General features: G+C 34.0%; 4 protein-coding genes across 12 annotated transcripts in view; 1 reads left to right on the top strand and 3 right to left on the bottom strand.

Annotated features, from left to right (window-relative positions):
* The window catches only part of prok1 (prokineticin 1), a 15,453-nt gene extending 4,191 nt beyond the window's left edge, over window positions 1–11,262 (top strand). The window contains 1 exon segment of the mRNA NM_001105698.1: window positions 10,731–11,262. Within this exon segment, the coding sequence (NP_001099168.1) occupies window positions 10,731–10,850 (120 nt within the window). The 3' untranslated portion in view covers window positions 10,851–11,262.
* Window positions 1–20,177, bottom strand: part of LOC100148399 (uncharacterized) — a 21,831-nt gene extending 1,654 nt beyond the window's left edge. Inside the window, exons 1-9 of one of the 9 annotated variants that reach the window (XM_087264742.1) lie at window positions 20,139–20,177; window positions 19,002–19,085; window positions 18,522–18,695; window positions 16,777–16,882; window positions 16,157–16,462; window positions 15,933–16,020; window positions 15,755–15,861; window positions 15,638–15,675; window positions 15,012–15,033 (exon numbers count right to left, since the gene is read on the bottom strand). In XM_087264742.1, the coding sequence (XP_087120868.1) occupies window positions 15,012–15,033; window positions 15,638–15,675; window positions 15,755–15,861; window positions 15,933–16,020; window positions 16,157–16,462; window positions 16,777–16,822 (607 nt within the window). In that variant the 5' untranslated portion in view covers window positions 16,823–16,882; window positions 18,522–18,695; window positions 19,002–19,085; window positions 20,139–20,177. Of the gene's footprint in view, window positions 1–14,032; window positions 15,034–15,637; window positions 15,680–15,754; window positions 15,862–15,932; window positions 16,021–16,156; window positions 16,463–16,776; window positions 16,883–18,521; window positions 18,696–19,001; window positions 19,086–19,224 lie in introns of those variants that run through there. The other 8 variants (XM_087264741.1, XM_087264738.1, XM_087264739.1 and 5 more) reach the window with 8 other exon arrangements.
* On the bottom strand, window positions 1,844–9,767 carry LOC110440013 (uncharacterized). The gene is made up of 7 exons (XM_087264686.1): window positions 9,683–9,767; window positions 8,918–8,987; window positions 5,639–5,858; window positions 3,986–5,013; window positions 3,816–3,885; window positions 3,554–3,719; window positions 1,844–2,467 (listed from the first exon to the last, which is right to left on the bottom strand). Exons 3-7 carry the CDS (start codon window positions 5,844–5,846, stop codon window positions 2,305–2,307), a joined length of 1,635 nt encoding a protein of 544 aa, XP_087120812.1. The 5' UTR covers window positions 5,847–5,858; window positions 8,918–8,987; window positions 9,683–9,767; the 3' UTR covers window positions 1,844–2,304.
* LOC147835592 (uncharacterized) lies at window positions 5,851–8,662 on the bottom strand. The gene has a single exon (XM_087264663.1). The coding sequence runs from the start codon at window positions 8,500–8,502 to the stop codon at window positions 5,851–5,853; it is 2,652 nt and encodes an 883-aa protein (XP_087120789.1). The 5' UTR covers window positions 8,503–8,662.

The raw sequence follows: 20,177 nt of genomic DNA, 5'->3' as shown, positions 1-20,177 counted from the left end.
CAAGACTAGTCATTGACACTCATAGAAAGAAATATTATAGAAGTCAATGGCTACCAGTTTTCAACATTCTTTAAAATATCTTCTTTTGTGTATTTAACAGAAGAAAGAAACTCAAGCAAGTTTGAAAATAATTAGTGGATCACAGAATTTTCATTTTTGAGTGAAATATTCCTTTAACAATCTATTAGTTTGAGTTTCTTCTCAAAATCTCCTCCATATCTGTTTCAAATGTAGCAATCTGTTTATAATTCCAGTGGGGCCCGTTTGTTTTGTAGAAGACTTCACATTATAGAAGAGGGTTTAATTAGACACAAAATCTAATGAGAGGTGGAACTGGAGAGAAATGTCATCAAAAACATTGATTGTTGGTGGAAATGAGAGAATATACTGTTAGGAGGATTTATAAATATTTGGACAATTCTAACATTTTTGGCTCTGTACACCAACACAATCTATTTGAAAAATGAAAACGAGCAAGATCTGTTGTAACTGCAAATTTTCAGCTTTAATTTGAGGGCATTTACATCCAAATCAAGTGAACAGTGTAGGAATAACAACTGTTTGGATTTGTGCCTCCCATTTTTAGAATGTTCCAAACAGTTCTGGCCACGTTCAATGTTTTTGCTCTCTCTGATGTATTTTTTTTTTAGCCTAATGATGTCTTGCTTGACTGACAGCTCTTTGGATTTTATCTTGACAGTTGACAGCAACAGATTTTTAAATGCAAATAGCACACTTGAAATGAACTCTGGACCTTTTATCTGCTCCAATGTAATTGGGATAATAAGGGAATAACACACACCTGGCCATGAAACAGCTTAGATGCTAATTGTCCAATTACATTTGGACCCTTAACAAGTGGGAGGCACAACTGTTAAGCTGTGGTCACACTGGGCTTTTTCTCCTATAGACTTCCATTCATACGAACGCGAATGCATCAGACTGGAAATGCAGGGTCATGCATTTCAAGTTTTGCAGGTTGCTGCGGTGCAAAGTTCAAACTTGGTGAACTCTGACGTGCAGAATCGCATCACTTGACTGTGTGAGACCAATAGAGGGTCAAAACATGACTTCTCTGGACCGAAAATTAAAACATGGTGAAATCGCACACTTTTTTAATGCCTAATAATCTTGTTTATTCCTGCCCCTTTTCGCAGCGCCATACTACAGAATTTCGCATTATCAAACTCTAGTGTGACAGCAGCTTTATAATTCCTACACCAGTCACCTGATTTAGATGTAAATACCCTCAATTTACAGCTGACAGTCTCCAGTTAAAGCACATCTTGTTTCATTTCAAATTCATTGTGTTGGTGTATTGAGCCTAAAATGTTGCTAAATGAGCTAAGAGTTGTGTTGATGTCTGCATATTTATGCACCTAACTGTACATGTCGAATATGCACTGTAAAAAATTTACTGTAGAATTTACAGGAAATACCTGGCAAAAAAGTTGCCAATAATGTCTTGTAAAAATGTTGTAAATTGCTGTAAAATAGATTACAGTAAAATACTGTAAATCCATTTACAGCTAATAATTGTATTTGAAATACATTATTTTCTTGTGTTTTTTACAGCAATACAAAATTAACTTGTATTTTACATTACAGTACTTTCTTGTAATTCCACTACATTACAGTATTTACCTGGCAACTAAAGTTGCCAATAAAATCTTGTAAATACCCCAAAACCCAAGATGTTGTTGTAATAGTTTTACCTTGAAAATGCTGTAAATCATGATTTTTTTACAGTAAGCAAATCTATTACTTGTTGTTTTAAATGCATTACACTATACACCAAACATACACTATACATTTTTAATAATAAGAAAAAAAAAATGCAAAATTATTGTAATAACAGTATTTATTTTTTATTAAAGACTTTAAATTTGAAGCAATATTCTGGGTTGATTAAAACTCAATAAAGTGAATCAGCTATGCCAAAACACTTTACCACATTTAAACAATTTCTTTTAACAAAATTATCTATATTCACAAAGTGTCAAAAGTGGCAGTAAATAAGATATTTTGATATCCCAAAGATATCCCAAATGTTACAACATCACGTGTCTATACAAACAATTGTAATAAACTATTTTTTTAAAACTGACAGCAGAGCACTCTAAGAGTTCAACTTGTAAATTAACATTTCTGTTGCTGAACATTGCTGAAAAACATTCTCAAAATTTCAAAAAATAAAGTACAAATAGCTTTAAGATGTTCTTGAACAATCAAAATATTATAAATGTGTGTCTATAACAAGTTTGTTCATTTTGCAGAAGTCCTGTATTTGAACTTTGAACTCACTTACATGCTTAACCATTCAAAGTCCATTAGCTTTCTGAGAAGAGTACAAACATGAGGATTGACTGTGTGGTTCCTCTTCTCTGACACCTTTCCACCTTTTTTTCCTCCAATCTTTGCTGTGGCTGCCTTGGTCCCAGTGGGTGGATTGATTCCAACAAAGCATCTGCACAAAGACCAGTCATAAAATAAAGACAGGAGCTTTACAATAAAATAAAACTACACTGCAAAAATGCTTTTCTTACTTAGATTTTTTTTTGTCTTGTTTCTAGTCCAAATATCTTAAAATTCCTAAATTTTACATTTTTCCTTAAAACAAGCAAAATAATCTGCCAATGGGGTAAGCAAAATAATCTTACACGTCAAAAGAAAAAACAAGATTATTTTGCTTACCCCATTGGCAGATAAGAAAAAACTAACTTAATATTGGCATTTTATTTCTCAAAACAAGACAATATGTTTTGCTTGTCTAGAAATTGCTTCTTGATTTAAGAAATTTTAGATATTTAGACTAGAAACAAGACCAAAAATCTAAGCAAGAAAAGCATTTTTTGCAGTGTAGTTTCCTTCAGTTGAAAATTAAGGTTTTAACTGATACTGTGGTCTGTTGTGAGTTTTATAATGAAAGTAAATGACTACCATAAAAAGATAGATATAACAGATATATTGTGGTCATATCAAGGGAAACAATCAGTTTGTACAAAAAAATGTTTGTACAGCACTGCCATAACAAACTAATCCAGAGCTCAAGCTTTCTGTCATATGATGGAACACGCAACCAGAAACATAAATGAACTGAATTTATTATTTACAACAGAGGTACAATGTGTGTAAATAAGAATAATTTTGGTTCACACAAGATTTACAATTAACATGTCTTTCTGTGAAAGAAAACTCAAGCTCCAGAGTTGTCTGGCTTATCCTGTACATGGTTTAAAAGTAGAATAGTTATCATCATAATTAGTTTCTTGCAAAGACTGATAATTTAACTTTTGCATGAGACTATAATAAATCATTAAGTCACCTAAATATTGGATAGCCTGAGGGTAAATAAATGAATAAAAAATGCATTTGAGTTGTATTAAAGGTGTAGTTCAACCTAAAAACTCTGGAAGTGAATGATTAGAAGTGTTTTTCTTTCATCAAAATATATTCTTTTGTGTTCAACAAAAGCAAAGAGAACTAAAAGATGTTTATGACAAGTGAGGAAGAGTAAATGATGACAGAACTTCTATTTAAGTCATTTTCTTACCTTTGAACAAATTCGAGTGTGCAAGACGCCTGCTCCTGGTACACCAGATTGAAGTTGTAGTAGCTTGAAAACAAAGCTGCAAATCCAGCTATGAAATTGGGGTGTGGACCAACAACTACTTGTCCCTCGATGCTCAGCATCCACTGAGTTGCAGTGAGAATGTCCCCTAAAATGAATAAATATATAAGCAACACTTACACAAAAATGCTTGCAAAGTTTATTTAATAAATTTACAGATTTATTACAGGACATTGTACATTACCTAAGACAATTAGTCTTGGAGAGTCTGGAAGCACCAAGCTTTTCTCCACATCACCTGCTGTTGCTGACACCTACAAGAAAAAAGTGAGATGGGGGGGTTTGATTAAAATGCATTTACTTTTCGGTTATAAGAACAAAATATGTACTTTAAAAATACACTATAAGACTTACATCCGTCTGAAGAATCAGTGCATCGTTTTTTTCTTTAAAGTGTGACAGAAGCACAAGGACCACACATGGAATGAAACTTGAAGCTCCACTATCATCAAACTTCAGAAGTATTCGCTGAATCTCATCTGTTTTGGTCCCTGCTGGCTTTTGACGGAAAAACTGAAGAATCATCTTTCCTTTTTCTTCCATGGACTTCTCAAGTCTTTCCAAAATGCTGATGTTGGTAAGTGACTTAAAGTGGCTATACAGTTCTTTGGGTGTAAAAAGATATGGCCACTCATTTTTCAACTCAGCAATGGATGGTGGTGGACAGGCATTAATCGATTTACGTTGGAGGTAGTATGTAGCTTTCATTAATTGACTTAGATGTCCTTTTTGAGCTCCAGCTGGCCCCTCACAACTATAGAGGTCCTTCATTTCTTCCTGCTTTTCTTGGAGACTTTCTTCAGTATCATCAACAGGACACTCAGGCTGCCACCTTACACATCCATACTGGTCAGTAGGCCCTGGTCCAGTGTCCTCGGGTGGTGAATTTGAGGTCTTTTTTTGTTTCCTGCGTCTCGAAAATGAGCAGCCACGATTAACATGCTCCACTCTTGTTTTTAGCTGTATCAAAAGGGATCCATAGCCAGTCCCAATTCTTGTGCCATCTTTCAAAACATCAGCAAAGCTTTGTGGGTACTGTTTAACAATCTTCTTTGCAACAATCAGACATTGTGATTTTGATGGATTTAACTCTGTCTGTCTCATCTCATCAACAATGATTCTCACCATTTCTCTGCGTTCTTTAGCTGTGGGGCGTCTACCCAGTGCAGTGGCAGTTTTAATACCAGAAGACATCCGATTCCATGGAACTTCAAAGTTTTCAGGCCATACAGTTAAATCGACAGTTGAACTGGAGCTGTTTGTGCTAGAGACACTTGGTGTACACGAGGAACTGAAATTTGAAGATGGTGAGTTTACTGGTGATACATCAAAGACTATGTTTGTGGATTCTAAAGGTGATACTTTGGCACAAACTGTTTTGTCTGAAAAAAAAAACACAAAAAAAATAAACATTTGCCCTTAATATCTAAATACAGTTCAGGACCTATCAACTATGAACAATGACATAGTTCAAGCTATTTATTATTTACCCTTATGTTGTCTCAGACACAACTTACTTCAGTGGAACACAAATAAATTTAAAATAACTGTGATTTACATCCATACAGTGCAAGTCAATAGGGTCCTTACTTGGGCTCTTAAACTGTTCAGTTTCAAATAAGAAATAAAAGCATGAAGGTTATTTATCTGAATCCAATTTAATCACGTATTATTAAACTAAGTTTAAACAGTTTAAACTGTCTTCAGTAAAATATTCTATTATGTTACATGGATGCTTTTAATTACCTTTATGATGACTAATTTCTTATTATTTAACTTGGAATGAATTGGGCCACATTGACATGCACTGTATAAACAAAATCACATTTCTCCATTAAAAAAATAAATAAATAAAACTTTGTTACTGCTCCACACATAAAAAAGGAAATGTTGAATGTGTTTGAGACAACATGTAGGTGAGAAAATTGTATCTATGCAAAGTATACCAATCAATCTGTAATGTCAAGCAATTTTGCACCAGTCATCATAAAGATGACTATGGCATACCTTCTATATTCCATGCATTGAGGAGCCGACGACACTGTATTGGTGTGATGTGATCAGGAAGATCGTCCTCTTTAACAAACTGCAAGTCAGATTTGGATTCAACTCCTATGCTTGCCAATTTGTTCAAAAGAGACACTAGTTTCTCCTCTGATAGCCCAGGTAGGACTGCCAATACAGCATCTCGTACGTCCTCATCCAACGTGGACATGCCTTTATAAATCTGGAAAAGAGTGATGGAAAACAATCACTGGTAAGTCGTTCATCGTGTACTGTGCTAATGGATAATAATCAAGGAGATTCTCTTGTTTTACACACAGGTAGTTAGAATCTTCAACTTTCTCTACTATGCAATGGACACCCATATCAACAAGTTGCACAGCCTGCTGCCTCCTCACAACAAAGAAGACAGATTCATTGCAATGAATTAAAATCAGTTGAATCTCACCTATGTGTAGACCTTTTTCATCTTGATTTAGTACAACGTACATGTTTCTTTTGTACTTTGTGCCTTTGTAAATGACTTCATTTGCAGCTACAGTGGATTCATGAGTGAAACTGAATGCTGAAGTAGCTGCCTTGATGTTGTCATTGTAGTCACTGGTATAAAACTCATTTCCTCTTCCTACCTGAATTACAGGTGGAAAAAGATTCCCAGCACTTAAGTATGATTGTAAAAGTTGATGTCTCTCTGCTAAAGTAGCACACAGGTTCTTAAAGTTGTGCAATTTTCTTGCACACTGTTTGAAGTAAGTGTGCTTACTTTCAAATCTCATCGTCCAAAGACGAATCAGAGGGCCAAACTGGATTATGAGCTCTGGATAGTGACAGAGATAGTGATGTTTAGGTTTAAGGGGAAAACCTGGAAATAGTTCCACTCTAGACTGGATGTATTCTTCTATGAGGACACCCAAATAAGCAACCTGATCAGCTGTAATAGTTGGTGAACACACATGGACAACTATTTCTCTTAAAAGCAAAATCATGTTCCATGCACTACATTCGGTTGGGTTTTTTATCCTGTCACCAACCAACAAAGGAAGGACTCTCAACAGGCACCAATTTTGGACTGCGTGCCCACCTAACTTCTCACTATTTGGACAAAACTCCGGAGGTTTGTCATTTGCTTCACTACCAAGATAGGTAAACTGACTTATTCTTCTGTTCAGTTCTTCAAAAGTGAAATGCTTTCCTTTGTTTACCAGGTGGTTGATACATAATGCCAAGTCACTGGAAACAACACCCTCAAAAAGATCATGACCTAGACATGGTGGAAGACCAGGCCCACAAACATGAAAATAAAGCAGTTGGTTGAATACAGAGTCAAATTTGATACCAAATACAGATTCAGAGTTGGTTTCTCTTAGGTCTTTTATAATTTGCTGATATGACAGCTTTGTTCTTTTTGAACCCTCTGACAATGGACTGCACTCAAATGTTTGTCTGTCTACATCACAAAATCTACAAAAATAAGTACTTCTGCTGAAGTTCTCCAGGAAACCACCAATACCGTGCGACCCAAGGTTGTCTCCTGCTATTGCACACAGAGCCCCTTTAATAACTTTGCCATCCTTCAGTACAATGCCACTGTCCTCTAGGTCTTTTAGGTCTTTAATCAATCGATTAAAAACTATTTCCTGTCCAAAACACTTAAAATCCTGTTCCCTGCAGAGAAGAACAAGCTGCATCTGATCGATATTTGATCTGTTATGTGGTAAAATATCACCAAGTGTTAAATAAACTGCAAAAATCTTGTGTTTTTTTCGACCTGATCCCAGAGGATTTACAACTTCGAAAGCATCTTGATAAAGGATCAATGCTATAGATGAACTGTCCATTTTGAATAAGGCACTATTAGCAATATTTTGTCCATCCCATATGTCCTCAAACAAATCCATTTTTGGTAAGCGAGAATGAGATAGTTCATATTGCCTTTTGAATTCCTCTGATTTAAAAAGGGCATTGAGAGTTTCTTTTATAGGCACGTACTGTGCAAAGCAATCCTTCCCCAAGTCATTAGTACCCAAATACACAGGAACTGGCTCAATATAATTGAAGTTGTTTTTAAAGACTGTTTTGCGACATTGATCTGTACGCAAAACAGAATTGCCTGCTTTCAGCATGTCATTTTTTTTTAGTTCTTCAATTACATTTATTATTGTGTCAGTACAAACACCATGTTCAGACAATTTATCCTTAAGTTTTAGAAAAACATGTGCCTGAGCTAAATCATGTATTCCTTGGACTTCCTCAATTATTGTTTGAATTACAGATGAAGGTAATAGAAGTTTTGCTTGAAGTTTCAAATAAAACAAAGTCAAATTCTTCAGAAATAAATCTTCATCTACGCTTTCAAAAATCTCACCTGGCTCAGGCTCTTCACTTTCATCTAGAGATGTACAGGGTTGACACTCAAGCTGTGATGGGTTTGCTAAAACTGCATCATGCAGGTGCTCAGGTTGATCATTTTTGTGTGTTCTTGAGATATGGGAAGCAAAAGTGGATTTTACGCTAAATGTCCTCACACAGCTTTTAAAAGGGCATTTTATTTCCCTTCCTTCATCTATATGATCTTTTAAATGCCTAATCAAATCCTTCAGACTTGTACATTTGTAAAGACAATATTCAATCTGGCAGATTAAAGTTATGTCTGACTGGTTAAATCTGCCACCTCTATGTGACTTTTGATACCCCTTATGGTCTCTATATAGATGAGATTTGAATGCTGCAAATTTTGTAAACACACGGCAACAGTCAGGTACACCACAGGTGAAGGAGCAGTATGGAAAATTGCTGTGCACTTTCATATGCTGAGTATAACCAAGAATGGTTTTGCTCTCGTGCTGACATAATTTACAGAGATACATTATTCGTCTATATTCATCTGAATTAAGTGTAGTAAGTGAATGGAAATTATTTGGACCAATAGCCTATTATCTTATCGCTGCGTTTTCTGCTTTAAGTTAAATTTTGTTACGCCACAGAGCTTTGTTAACGTTCCTTCTGCAAATTCAAAACAGAAATTGAAACAGTAAAATGAAATGGAAAAATCCAACATGTGAATCCAGCATCCAATTTATGAAAACATTATATTTGTGATGCGAAAACAAAACTTTTGTTTATTATGTTTAGCCACAAGCCCTTCGAAAAATGTGGCGCTTTTCAAACTGTTAATACACTAACGTTAACAACATGACGACAAAAACACGATAACACGGTGGCAATACGTTGAGTTCATTAGCATTAGACTTGGGCTATAATGTTTTAATGTGTTTGTTTTACCTTTATCGATCAGATTCGAGTCACCTCCAACAACCTAATTCACCACGTCTTGATTTTTTCACCAAAGTTCCTGAAACAAGATATTGCATTTGAGTTACAATCTCCTTTAACGTACTAGCAAAACAAACTAGCTTAAAACATCGGAACTTTTACATGCAACTAAATGCACTGATATCACGTTGTACACAAATCAAATCACATCAATAAATCGAAACATGCAAATTACATTTAAATGATCGATCCAACAAAATCCAGCAGCCAGCTATAAAAACATTAACGTTATATTTGTTTGTTTTTCGAATCTGACTGCCCGCATAATGTAACATTAATGTAACTTAGCCTTACAAACTCTCACGTTGCGCTAGCCAAACTGCTAACTTAAGGCATGCTCGAATAAAAAAAAAACACTTGACGACAGGTGAAAAACATGGTATTAAAACAATACGATTATTCATCAGCATTAATGACTTATGTTTTTAGTCACTTGCCTTTGTCGTTTGGGTTCGTACCGCATCCTGCAACCTAACTAGCATCATGCACGGCTTTATTTGCCGACTAAAGAAGACATTTTAATTTAACGACACTCTGCTTCACTAAACAAGTAAGTTTAAAACGATTGGAACTTTTACATATAATTAAAATGCCGTGATATCAGTGTGACAAATCATTACGTTAACAATTGTTACATGTTTAATGAATCGCTAGCATGAAATAAACAAAAGAAGATATGTTTATCATTTATAGACGTTAATATGATGAACTTACCTTGAAATTAACGAATAATGCCTTCTGTTTTCTCCCGCTTGTCCAGTTCACCATATTTCAAATCTGAATCAGCCCGCGAAATCCCATAATTCCACACTACAACATGTTGTTGTAAAAACGCAGAATCTACATTGACACACCTCCTACCTGTATATTAATTTACAGTCCCCGTAGAAATTCGCAGTTAACAACTGTAACTCTTGGTTTAACCCATAATGCATTGCGAATTACAATAATAACTTGTGAAATGTTAAAACAATAAATTCCTGTATAATTTTGCTGTAAAAACTACAGCAATTTGTTACAGTGTGTGTTTTGGAGTGTACTAGCTTAGCCATAACTTTTAAAGGGACATCCCACTCAAAAATAAAAATATACCTCACTGTTTACTCTCGCTTTACTAGTTTCTCCACAAAAGAATATTTTCAAATGATAGTTGATGATACCCACTGACTTCCATAGTAAGAAAACAAATCTTTATAAGAAAATCAACAGGTGCCAGCTACTGTGCCAGAGATCTTCAGAATAACTTCTATGTTTAACAGAAGACAGAAACTCAAATAGGTTTTAAATAAGTGTGAGTAAATGATGACCCTATGAAGCTTATTTATTCTAACCGGCAAAAAAGTTTCGATTTTGATTTCATGGGGACTTTTAGCTCACATACATTTATATACACAGTTGAAGTCAGAATTATTAGCCCCTCTTTGAATTTTTTTTCTATTTTTTAATTTAAATTCTTATTCTTATATTTATTTATAAATATATATAGAGTAAATAAATATATAGAGAGAAAAGAAACCATGTGTTCAAAATGGGCATGTGCAGTTTTTTTTTGTTGTAGGGCAAAACATTGAACTGTAATCAAGCTATGCTTACGCCAGACATTTTTTTACTCCTAAATTGTGAAACATTTAGTAAAATCCCATTGCAAAATCTCGAAGCAGAACCAGCAGTAAGTTATTTCTCCATTTTTCATTTTCCATTTGATTGTCAATCACACTGAACTCTAATTTAGAGACTTGATGCTATTTTGTCTTTCCTACAGGTTCCTTTCCCTGGCAAGAGACAGCACCACACTTGCCCCTGCCTGCCACATTTGGTCTGTACCAGATACGCTGACAACAGATACCGCTGTACCAGTGACTTCAAAAACATAGACTTTTAACAGGAGAAAGAATGCGCGAAAAAAGGAATGGAGGAGTTGAATACTTGAAAAAGAAAGCAGGACAGCACAAGAAGATTAACAAGTGCCATAGCACCTCTCTGCTCATTTTTCACTCTCATGCACTTTGCACTACAAAACTACTTTTATCCAGCTTCTCCAGAAACGCAGATGTACATCATCTCCAGCAGCACAAGGTCTACCTCAGAATCATTGGTTTACCTTGGCATCCACCACACCCAAACACACACATAAATTAGTTTCATTACCTGACCTTTATGTTAAGAGTATGCAAACAGACATTTAGTAAGAAACGTGCTTCAGAGAGTGTCACATTTCTGGTTGAATTCCATCTTCAATATGCTGTGCATTTGTTGAAGGCTTAGTTATTGTAATTAAACTATAATCAGTCTAATTGTTTAGTTTTTTCACTGTTTGGATTGAGCTGGGTGTGGATATTGGATCTTTTCAACATCTTTCTTAAGGAGCCAGATCAGTCTAAAAAATAATACAATTCACATTTACAAAATTGCATTCCTAAATTCAAAACACAATTCGTAAATGCGCAATCAATTCGTAAATTCAAAACACAATCCATAAATGCGCAAAACACAAATCATAAACTCAAAACACGATGCATAAATGCGCAAATCCAATTCATAAATTCAAAACACAAATCATACATGCACAAAACACATTGTTAAATTCAAAACACAATTCATAAATTCACAAATCCAATTCATAAACTCAACATACAATTCAGATATGCGCAAATCCAATTCAAGAACTCAAAACACAATTCATAAATGCACAAATCCAACTCGGAAAATTCAAAACAACTCATAAACACGCAAATCCAATTCGTAATTTAAAAACACAATTCATAAACGCACAAATCCAATTAGTAAAATTCAAAACACAATTCATAAATGCGCAAATCCAACTTGTAAATTCAAAACACAATTCATGAACACGCAAATCCAATTCATAATTTGAAAACACAATTCATAAATGTGCAAATCCAACTTGTAAATTCAAAACACAATTCATGAACACGCAAATCCAATTCATAATTTGAAAACACAATTCATAAATGTGCAAATCCAACTTGTAAATTCAAAACACAATTCATGAACACGCAAATCCAATTAGTAAAATTCAAAACACAATTCATAAACGCGCAAATCCAATTAGTAAAATTCAAAACACAATTCATAAACGCGCAAATCCAATTCATAATTTGAAAACACAATTCATAAATGTGCAAATCCAACTTGTAAATTCAAAACACAATTCATGAACACGCAAATCCAATTCATAATTTGAAAACACAATTCATAAATGTGCAAATCCAACTTGTAAATTCAAAACACAATTCATGAACACGCAAATCCAATTCATAATTTGAAAACACAATTCATAAATGTGCAAATCCAACTTGTAAATTCAAAACACAATTCATGAACACGCAAATCCAATTAGTAAAATTCAAAACACAATTCATAAACGCGCAAATCCAATTAGTAAAATTCAAAACACAATTCATAAACGCGCAAATCCAATTCATAATTTGAAAACACAATTCATAAATGTGCAAATCCAACTTGTAAATTCAAAACACAATTCATGAACACGCAAATCCAATTCATAATTTGAAAACACAATTCATAAATGTGCAAATCCAACTTGTAAATTCAAAACACAATTCATGAACACGCAAATCCAATTCGTAACTTCAAAACACAATTCATAAAAGCACAAATCCAATTCCTAACTTTAAAACACGATTCATAAACACACAAATTCAATTTGTGACTTCAAAACACGTCATGAATGCGCAAATCCAGTTCATACACTCAAAAAAAAAAGTAACACAATTCATAAATATACACATCCAAGTAATATTTATGATTTTTTACTTGTGAATTGACAAACTGTTTTGAATTTACACTTTGGATTTGGTAAATGTGAATTGTGCTGTGCATGTATGAGCTTTATTTTTTTGCAAGCGCATTATTTTTGAGACTGATCTGGCTCCATACTTCCTCGTTAATAGTTCTGTTAAAAACAATAATTTCTTTGAAACATGAGTAATTTTGAACAAAGTCAAAGAAATCTAAAACGCTAGAGTGAAATTAAACTGCTAATGATTAAAAATATGTTTGCATTAAAACAATAGCAGAAATTGCACAAATGGATGTTCTATATACAATTGGAATTACTGTTAAATAATGTAAATCACACTATTAGACTGATTACAAAATGCTTTAAAAATAATGCTTACTGTGCAGTAAGATTTAAAGAAACTATTATAAGAAAAAACAAATAACTGGAGAAATACACATGGCCTGTGAACTGCAATAAGACTATTGTCTAATCTTATTTATTTCCAAAATAGAAAATTAAATAAGCATTGAGTTAATAGAACATAAGATGAAAATAAAGCATGTACAGGAAGCATATACGTATGACGCACATTTAATAGAAAGATATACTTGTCTGACCCTTTTTTTTCACTTCTTTTTTCAGTTTCACTTCTGCTTAGGCCATAGTTTCAGTTCACATAATTTGGAAAAATAATAAAGTTGATCTATTCTAAGACTGCTCCTCTGCAGTGAATGCATTAAATTGTCTTCACCTCGAAGACCTGCAGGCAGATCACCATGGACAGGTCAACAGACTGACTATCTATGACAAACCAGGATGAAGACAAAGCACGGGTGCCATATAGTGTCACTGCTGGATTCATTGGCACGGTTTGTGAAAAGTGGTTGTCTTGATTCATTTGAGCGGCCTTGATTAACCCAGGGTCACTGAAATGACTTGAGAAATCCTATCAGATAGTAGCACACCACGTCACATATGACACATCACTAGACGTATATGTTAGCTTGCTCTGTAATGGTTTACTCATTCTTTCTGAAGTAGAGAGAAGAATTATATTGCAAAACATCAACCAGGGAAATGACCTAAATGAAATTAGTTCCTTTCACTCAAATGTGAATAGAATTCTATTTCAGTTAAGCCAACAAAACTTAAATTCTACAAATAAATGGAACTCAATATACTATAAGAATCAAGAATACTGAAATATATACTGCAGGACAAAAGTCATGTTTGTTTGTTTTTTTAAAGAAAATTATTCTGTTTGTCAAGGTGGCATTTATTAAATGTATAAAGGTAAATATCTGTTAAAACGTTTTATTGTATGAAGTTTTACATGACATTATAACTCCAGTACCATTAATAATAATGAATATTAGAGTGATTTCTGAAGAATCATGTTACTTTGAAGACTAGCTGAAAATTCATCTTTAATATCACTGGAACAAATTACTACATTAAATTAAAAACTACCTTTGAACTGTTACTTTACAGTGCAATAACATTTCACAGTTTTACAATTTGTACTGTATTTTTGATTAAACAAATCCAGCCTTGGTAAGCAGGATAAGCTTATTTTAAAACATTTAAAAATCCTGACCCCAAACTTGTGTGTACTGTATTTAACTAAAACTTACTAAGTTAATACTTTTCATTTACAGTGTATTCATTCAAAATAAAATGACCGAAAATATAGTGATTACATTATATATTTTAGTGTCTCTATCCAAGTCTCTCCATATGACTGGAGAAGAACTTATAATGAATGATTTCGATGTAAATGAGATACACATTTCAGAGAAAAGCAGATGTTTATTATTATTAGTACACACTCAAAAAAAAAAAAATGACGTTTGCTGTTTGTTTAAACGACTTATTTAAAATGAGCTGAAGCAACACAATTCTTGAGTTTTTTGACATCTTAATAGTTTGATGTTTAATGCACTTAAATTTGTAGAAACTAATATGTTAACTTAATTCCTTCATGTTTTCCCAACATAAATTGTGTGGAACCCAGCATTTTTACAGTGTATACAATGAAACTGCATTTATGTGGATTAATATGATAGTTTCTTGTAAACAAAACTGAACAACCAAAACAAAGAAAAAAATCCAATGCAATCAAAGGAATTGCAAATGTTTATGGCAGCGGTTGCGAAAGTGTGGAATATTCTACATTTTCTTTTGCTATGACTGAATGAGCAGTGTCTTCTGCATGACAGATCTGGAAATTAACATATATTTGGCATTGATCCTGGTGAGGTATGAAGTCCACCATACTGTAAACGGTCTCATCCTGCTCCTGTAGAGAAAACAGCTGACATTTCAGAAATCATCCATCCAGTTTAAATGATCAAACTGTTCACTTTTAAAAAATAATGAAACTGGCAAACTAGGACAGCATGAATAAATAAATATAAAGAAAACATAAAACATAAAGAAACTATGGGTCACGAAATGTCATGAGTCATTTCCGCAACAGTAAATGGGAAATTTAGTGTTTTTGGAGAACATGCATGACAATAATTAAAACTGGGAGTCATTCAGATCTTGTTCATTGATTTTTTGTAAATAACACAGTATTTAACTGTAATATGAACTATATTTACTAAACAGGACAGCTGTGCAGTATGTTACTGTACTGTATTTTAGAGTTGCAGTGTAAAAATTACTGTATATTTAACAGTAGATATAAAATACTGTAAATTCATTTACAGCAAGAGGCATGGTGCTGTAAATGTAAATGCCGTACTATTGCTTATGTTTTTAGCATTTAGGATTTGTGTGTGTAATATAATTGTAGCGAGTCTCTACTATTAAATGTGTTGCATCTGTAATATAAATATCTTTGCTAAGGGACTAAATCCACATGCCCATGAGTCAATGGAGAAGTACAATCTCCTTACCATGGTGATGTTAGAAGAACCACAAGTTCCAGTTTTATCTGTGGGTGAAAACAACAAGATCAGCCAAAAAAGATATTGGTAACTGAAAATTATCTTAATCTATATTCATTTACCAACCTGTTTTTTTCTTCCTTAACCGATACACAAGCAGAGTCAATGAGATGAGCACAAACACCAGAACACTTAAAACAACAGCCAGCATGTGGAACGTGCTCCAGCCATCACTGTTAAACAAATTATTGACTATGAATATTAATATGGCTGAACTGGGGTCATATTTTGTGACGCAATCTACCTGGATTTTTCAGCTGGTTGCTCTGAAACAATGGGTGTAGATGAAGAAGAGCTCCAGAATGTTGGTTTGATGGTTTCTTTTGGTAAGTCTATTTGTGGAAAATATAAGTGTATTTAATTAATGTTTTCATAAACACATTGTTTAATTAATAATTAAAGAAATGCAACATTCAATCATTTCTTATTACAAACATACAACTTCAATTTAGAAACAGAAGATCTTACCAGAAACTGTAACATGAACATCTTCATAGGTGTTAATGATCCCAACACCACATCTGTATGTGCCAGCATCCACTTCAGTCAGGTTTGTAATTATTACATAGAACACTCCATTGAAAATAGTGCTGGATATTCTTCCTTGATACAGAGGGTTCACTAGTCCTCTGTTGTTCACAATGAAGTAGCACTGCAACTGATTTAACTTACAGCAACTTATTTCATATGTATTATAATATGGGTAAAAGAAATATCTTAAAGTAATTCTTCCTGAAAAATAAAAGACATCGAGTCCTTCGGTCGGATTCATTCCTGAAACACATTCACAGAACACTAATGTTTTCTCATTTTTTCTATTTTAAAACACCCAGTCACAGCTTATTTACAGTCATCACAGTTCATTGTTGTTTGTGTTTTGTGATGTTATAATGTAACTTAATGTGGATTATGTGAGAAACGGCAATTTACATAATACAAATCTATTTAAAAACAAATAAAATAACTACTGTTAACCTCAATTTTAAAATGTATAAATGTAGCTAAAAATACAAATTCAGTGACTACATTGCAGTATAATAGATCTAACCAAAAAAACTCTAAAAATGAACAGAAAAAAATTATCTCACCGTTCTTTAAGAGGACTAGGAGAAAGAAAATCAGCTTCATTTTCATCTGGAATAACTCAAAGTTTTTGATCTGACTCTGGTGAACTTCATTCAACCTTCCACCAAACTGAGGAACAAAGTAAATCTAAATATAAGACATGACCAACAACTGACAGAGAAAAGGAAGTGTGGCCTTATTTCCCTGCCAAAACAATGCTCTTCAATTGCATAAATAAAGCCTGACACCAAAACCAGAAATTATTTTGCAACCACATTAATAAATGAATATTGAGAATAATAAACAGTCATCCAAAATCTGTGGCTGTCTGTGTTTGTGTTAAGTTGTTTTATTGTTTTATTCAAATTTCATGGACATGTTTTTGTTTGTTGTTGTTTCTGGTGTTGATGTCAGTTGTTGTGAGTTGAGTCTGAAACTGGTTTAAGTAAGTGCATGACAGCTGAGGTCATAATATCAACAAAAGGTAAATGAAATGACCAAGTAAAACTCTTTTTGATTTTCTCAGTTTGTGTAAATGCACATGAGGTTCAGATTATCATTTTTCACAATTAATTTCACTCGTTTAGTACAAATTAATTATACAATTTATCACTTACAATTTTCTTTTTTTCCCTCATTATTTCCCCAAAAAGAATGGAAGTGAAATGGACGGAGCACACTAACATGATTATATAAAGGCTTAAAACTGATAAAATGAAAACAAATATACAGCTCAAATCTTATAAAACATCTATTTTATTAATATAAAATATAAATGTACAAATATATATACATACCTTTTTTTAGTTTTACATATAGTGAGTTAAAGTCAGAATTATTAGCTCCCTGCATATTGTATTACCCAATTTCTGTTTAATGGAAAGATTTGTTTTTTAACACATATTTAAACATAATAGTTTTATAAATTAATTCAAGATAACTTTTTTTTTTATTTCTGCCATGATGACGGTACATAACATTTCACTAGATATTCTGTGCATTTTAAAGTAAGTTAGATTAATTAGGCAAGCCGCTTTATGATGATAATGGTTTGTTTTCTTTAGACAATTGAAACAAAGAAGAAACGAAGAACCCTCCCCACCCAACCCTACTTTCCCGCCTCTTCAAACAGGCGAGATCATCGAGATCTGAGCTCTAATAATATTGACCTTAAAAAGTTTTTAAAAAAATTTACAACTGTTTTTATTCTAGCTGAAATAAAACAAACAAGTAAAAAATTAACAGGAGGGCTAATAATTTTGGCTGCAACTGTGTGTGTATACACAGTGGACAGAAAACAGGTTGAATAATGACAAAATGACTTTACAACTACTTACCCACAAAAGGCAGTTTATTAATGTAATTTATCATTTAACAAAATGTAAATACAAATAATGACGTACTTCATAAGTCTGTCCACAACCTCTTAAAGACTAGACTACTTGGGGGCAATTTATATCTAGTAATTTATGCAGTGGAACTAAGATTTAAGCACAAAGCATTTGCATATTTCATAACTTTAGCAAAGCTATAGATTGACTATAAATGCATATTTAAAAGCTGTAACTTATGGACTTCCTCTCACAACCAGTTTACAATTAAGTAAAATACAAAAAACTACACATAACAAAAACTTTAAGTAACAATTATAAATGCAACCCAAGGGAGCTGTAAACATGTAAATGTATATTGATTTAGGAAAAGTTCTGTGTTATGTTTGATCATCAATTTATCAACACAACATTGCCATCGGAGCCATTTTGCTGACCTTCAGTTTTCAGCATTCTTTAAAATATCTTCTTTTATGATCTGAGATGTCTTTGGAGGTATTGAATTTTGGTTTCTGTTTGTGAAAAGTTTCTTTTATTTTGCTCTGCTCTATTCAGCATGCTGTTTCTGCATCATTCTCATATTCATCATCAACCATTTGCCCATCACTCGTCTGAGAGGAGAAATAATATTATTGATTCAGTGATGACATTGTGATGTCTTTATACAATTCAAGAAAGACACAGTGTATGTATTTCAGTTTGCTGTTATGAAACAAAACCAATAATCTATGAAACAAAAACAATAATGTTTAAATAAACATCAATAAAACATGTATTTTGTGTGAGGATATTTAGGTTTACTCTTAAACACAGTGAGCCAGGACAAAATGTACAGTTCTCCTTTTGTGCTCTGGAACGAACAAACCAAACAAAGCGTGAAAAGACCCTCAGCTTCAGATATGTAAAGACATGCTAACCTGAATGTTGATTCCTTGAGGTTTAATCACAAATTGCTGTGGGACTAAATCAACTTCCTTCTCCTGAGAGTTGATGAACTGGACCTGGACAGTGAAAGATGAATAAAGATGGACAAAATATTGTCAGTGAGTGATTATATCATGAGTTCAACTGCCCGAGACTCTTAAAACTCTTTATTTGGACCTATTTTTTACAGTTATTCTTGTAAAACAAAAGTTGCACCTTGGATATTTCATCATGATCGGTCTTCAAGTACTCTACTATCTGTCCATATGTAGGGTTTTTCTTTGTGAAGTTTTTAAACTAATTTCGAGAGGAGCACGTGATATAATTGACAGCAGCTGGCCACCTATCTACACTCATTAGTTAGCCAATCAGATCTATCCTAACCCACTATAAGTAGCCTAGCTAGACATTACTCCCTTATCTTCGTTTTCCGAAGAAACAAACGACAGGTCCGCTCTAGCTCCTCCAAAAGTTACTCACGGACAAAACGGATCCTCCACATCTCCTACTATTCTTCAACTACAATACCACACCACCTTTAATACCATCGTCAGCAACTACAAAAAATGACAAAAACAACAACAACAGCGACGGCGGCGGAGATCACAACAGCATCAGCGCAGCTACATACAAGAAAGAAAGCTCCGGGCTCCCTGAAACACCAGCCCCGTCTTAACAACAACCAGCCCAGCATGAAAGTCAGCTCGAGACCGAGGCTCCAACGAGAGGCCGTAGGCCTATCCACTCCAGCCTGATCACAATGCAATCCCCAGCTCCGCTACGTAACTTACCTTCTCCAGCATCATCATGTGTCACTCATATCCAACAACGACTGTCATTGAACTCCTCCAAACTCCTAGACGCCGGGACCATAATTCAAAGCCGCTGCATTAAACCCAAAACACTTGCGAATCCACGTCTTTACCGCCACCCCCAGGACATAACACGCTCCTGCCACACCCCCTATCCTAAACAGACATTAAACCCGCAATCTCTCCGCCTCCCCGGAGAATCAAGGAAAGGATTAAAAAGCAATATTGGATTTGGACATATTGCAGCAATCATAATTCTAAACACGGATAAAACCAATCTCCCGGACAATAAAGCAACTCTTGGGAATCCCACCTCACCTCTTCCATCCTGCAGCTCCCGATTCCAGTGCACACTCC

Source organism: Danio rerio, chromosome 8 (assembly GCF_052040795.2).
Source record: "Danio rerio strain M-AB ecotype USA chromosome 8, GRCz13ab, whole genome shotgun sequence".
NCBI lineage: Eukaryota > Metazoa > Chordata > Actinopteri > Cypriniformes > Danionidae > Danio > Danio rerio.
The sequence above is the reverse complement of the archived record's forward strand: the minus strand, read 5'-3'. Positions and strand labels throughout refer to the sequence as shown.

Excerpts from the sequence above, each read along its gene's own strand:
- LOC147835592 (XM_087264663.1), bottom strand. The coding sequence starts at position 8,502 with ATGTATCTCTGTAAATTATGTCAGCACGAGAGCAAAACCATTCTTGGT.
- LOC110440013 (XM_087264686.1), bottom strand. The coding sequence starts at position 5,846 with ATGTCCACGTTGGATGAGGACGTACGAGATGCTGTATTGGCAGTCCTA. Across the intron at positions 5,014-5,638 it reads CAATGCATGGAATATAGAAG|ACAAAACAGTTTGTGCCAAA; the intron begins GTATGCCATAGT and ends TTTTTTTTTCAG. Across the intron at positions 2,468-3,553 it reads ACACTCGAATTTGTTCAAAG|ATGCTTTGTTGGAATCAATC; the intron begins GTAAGAAAATGA and ends GTCTTTGTGCAG.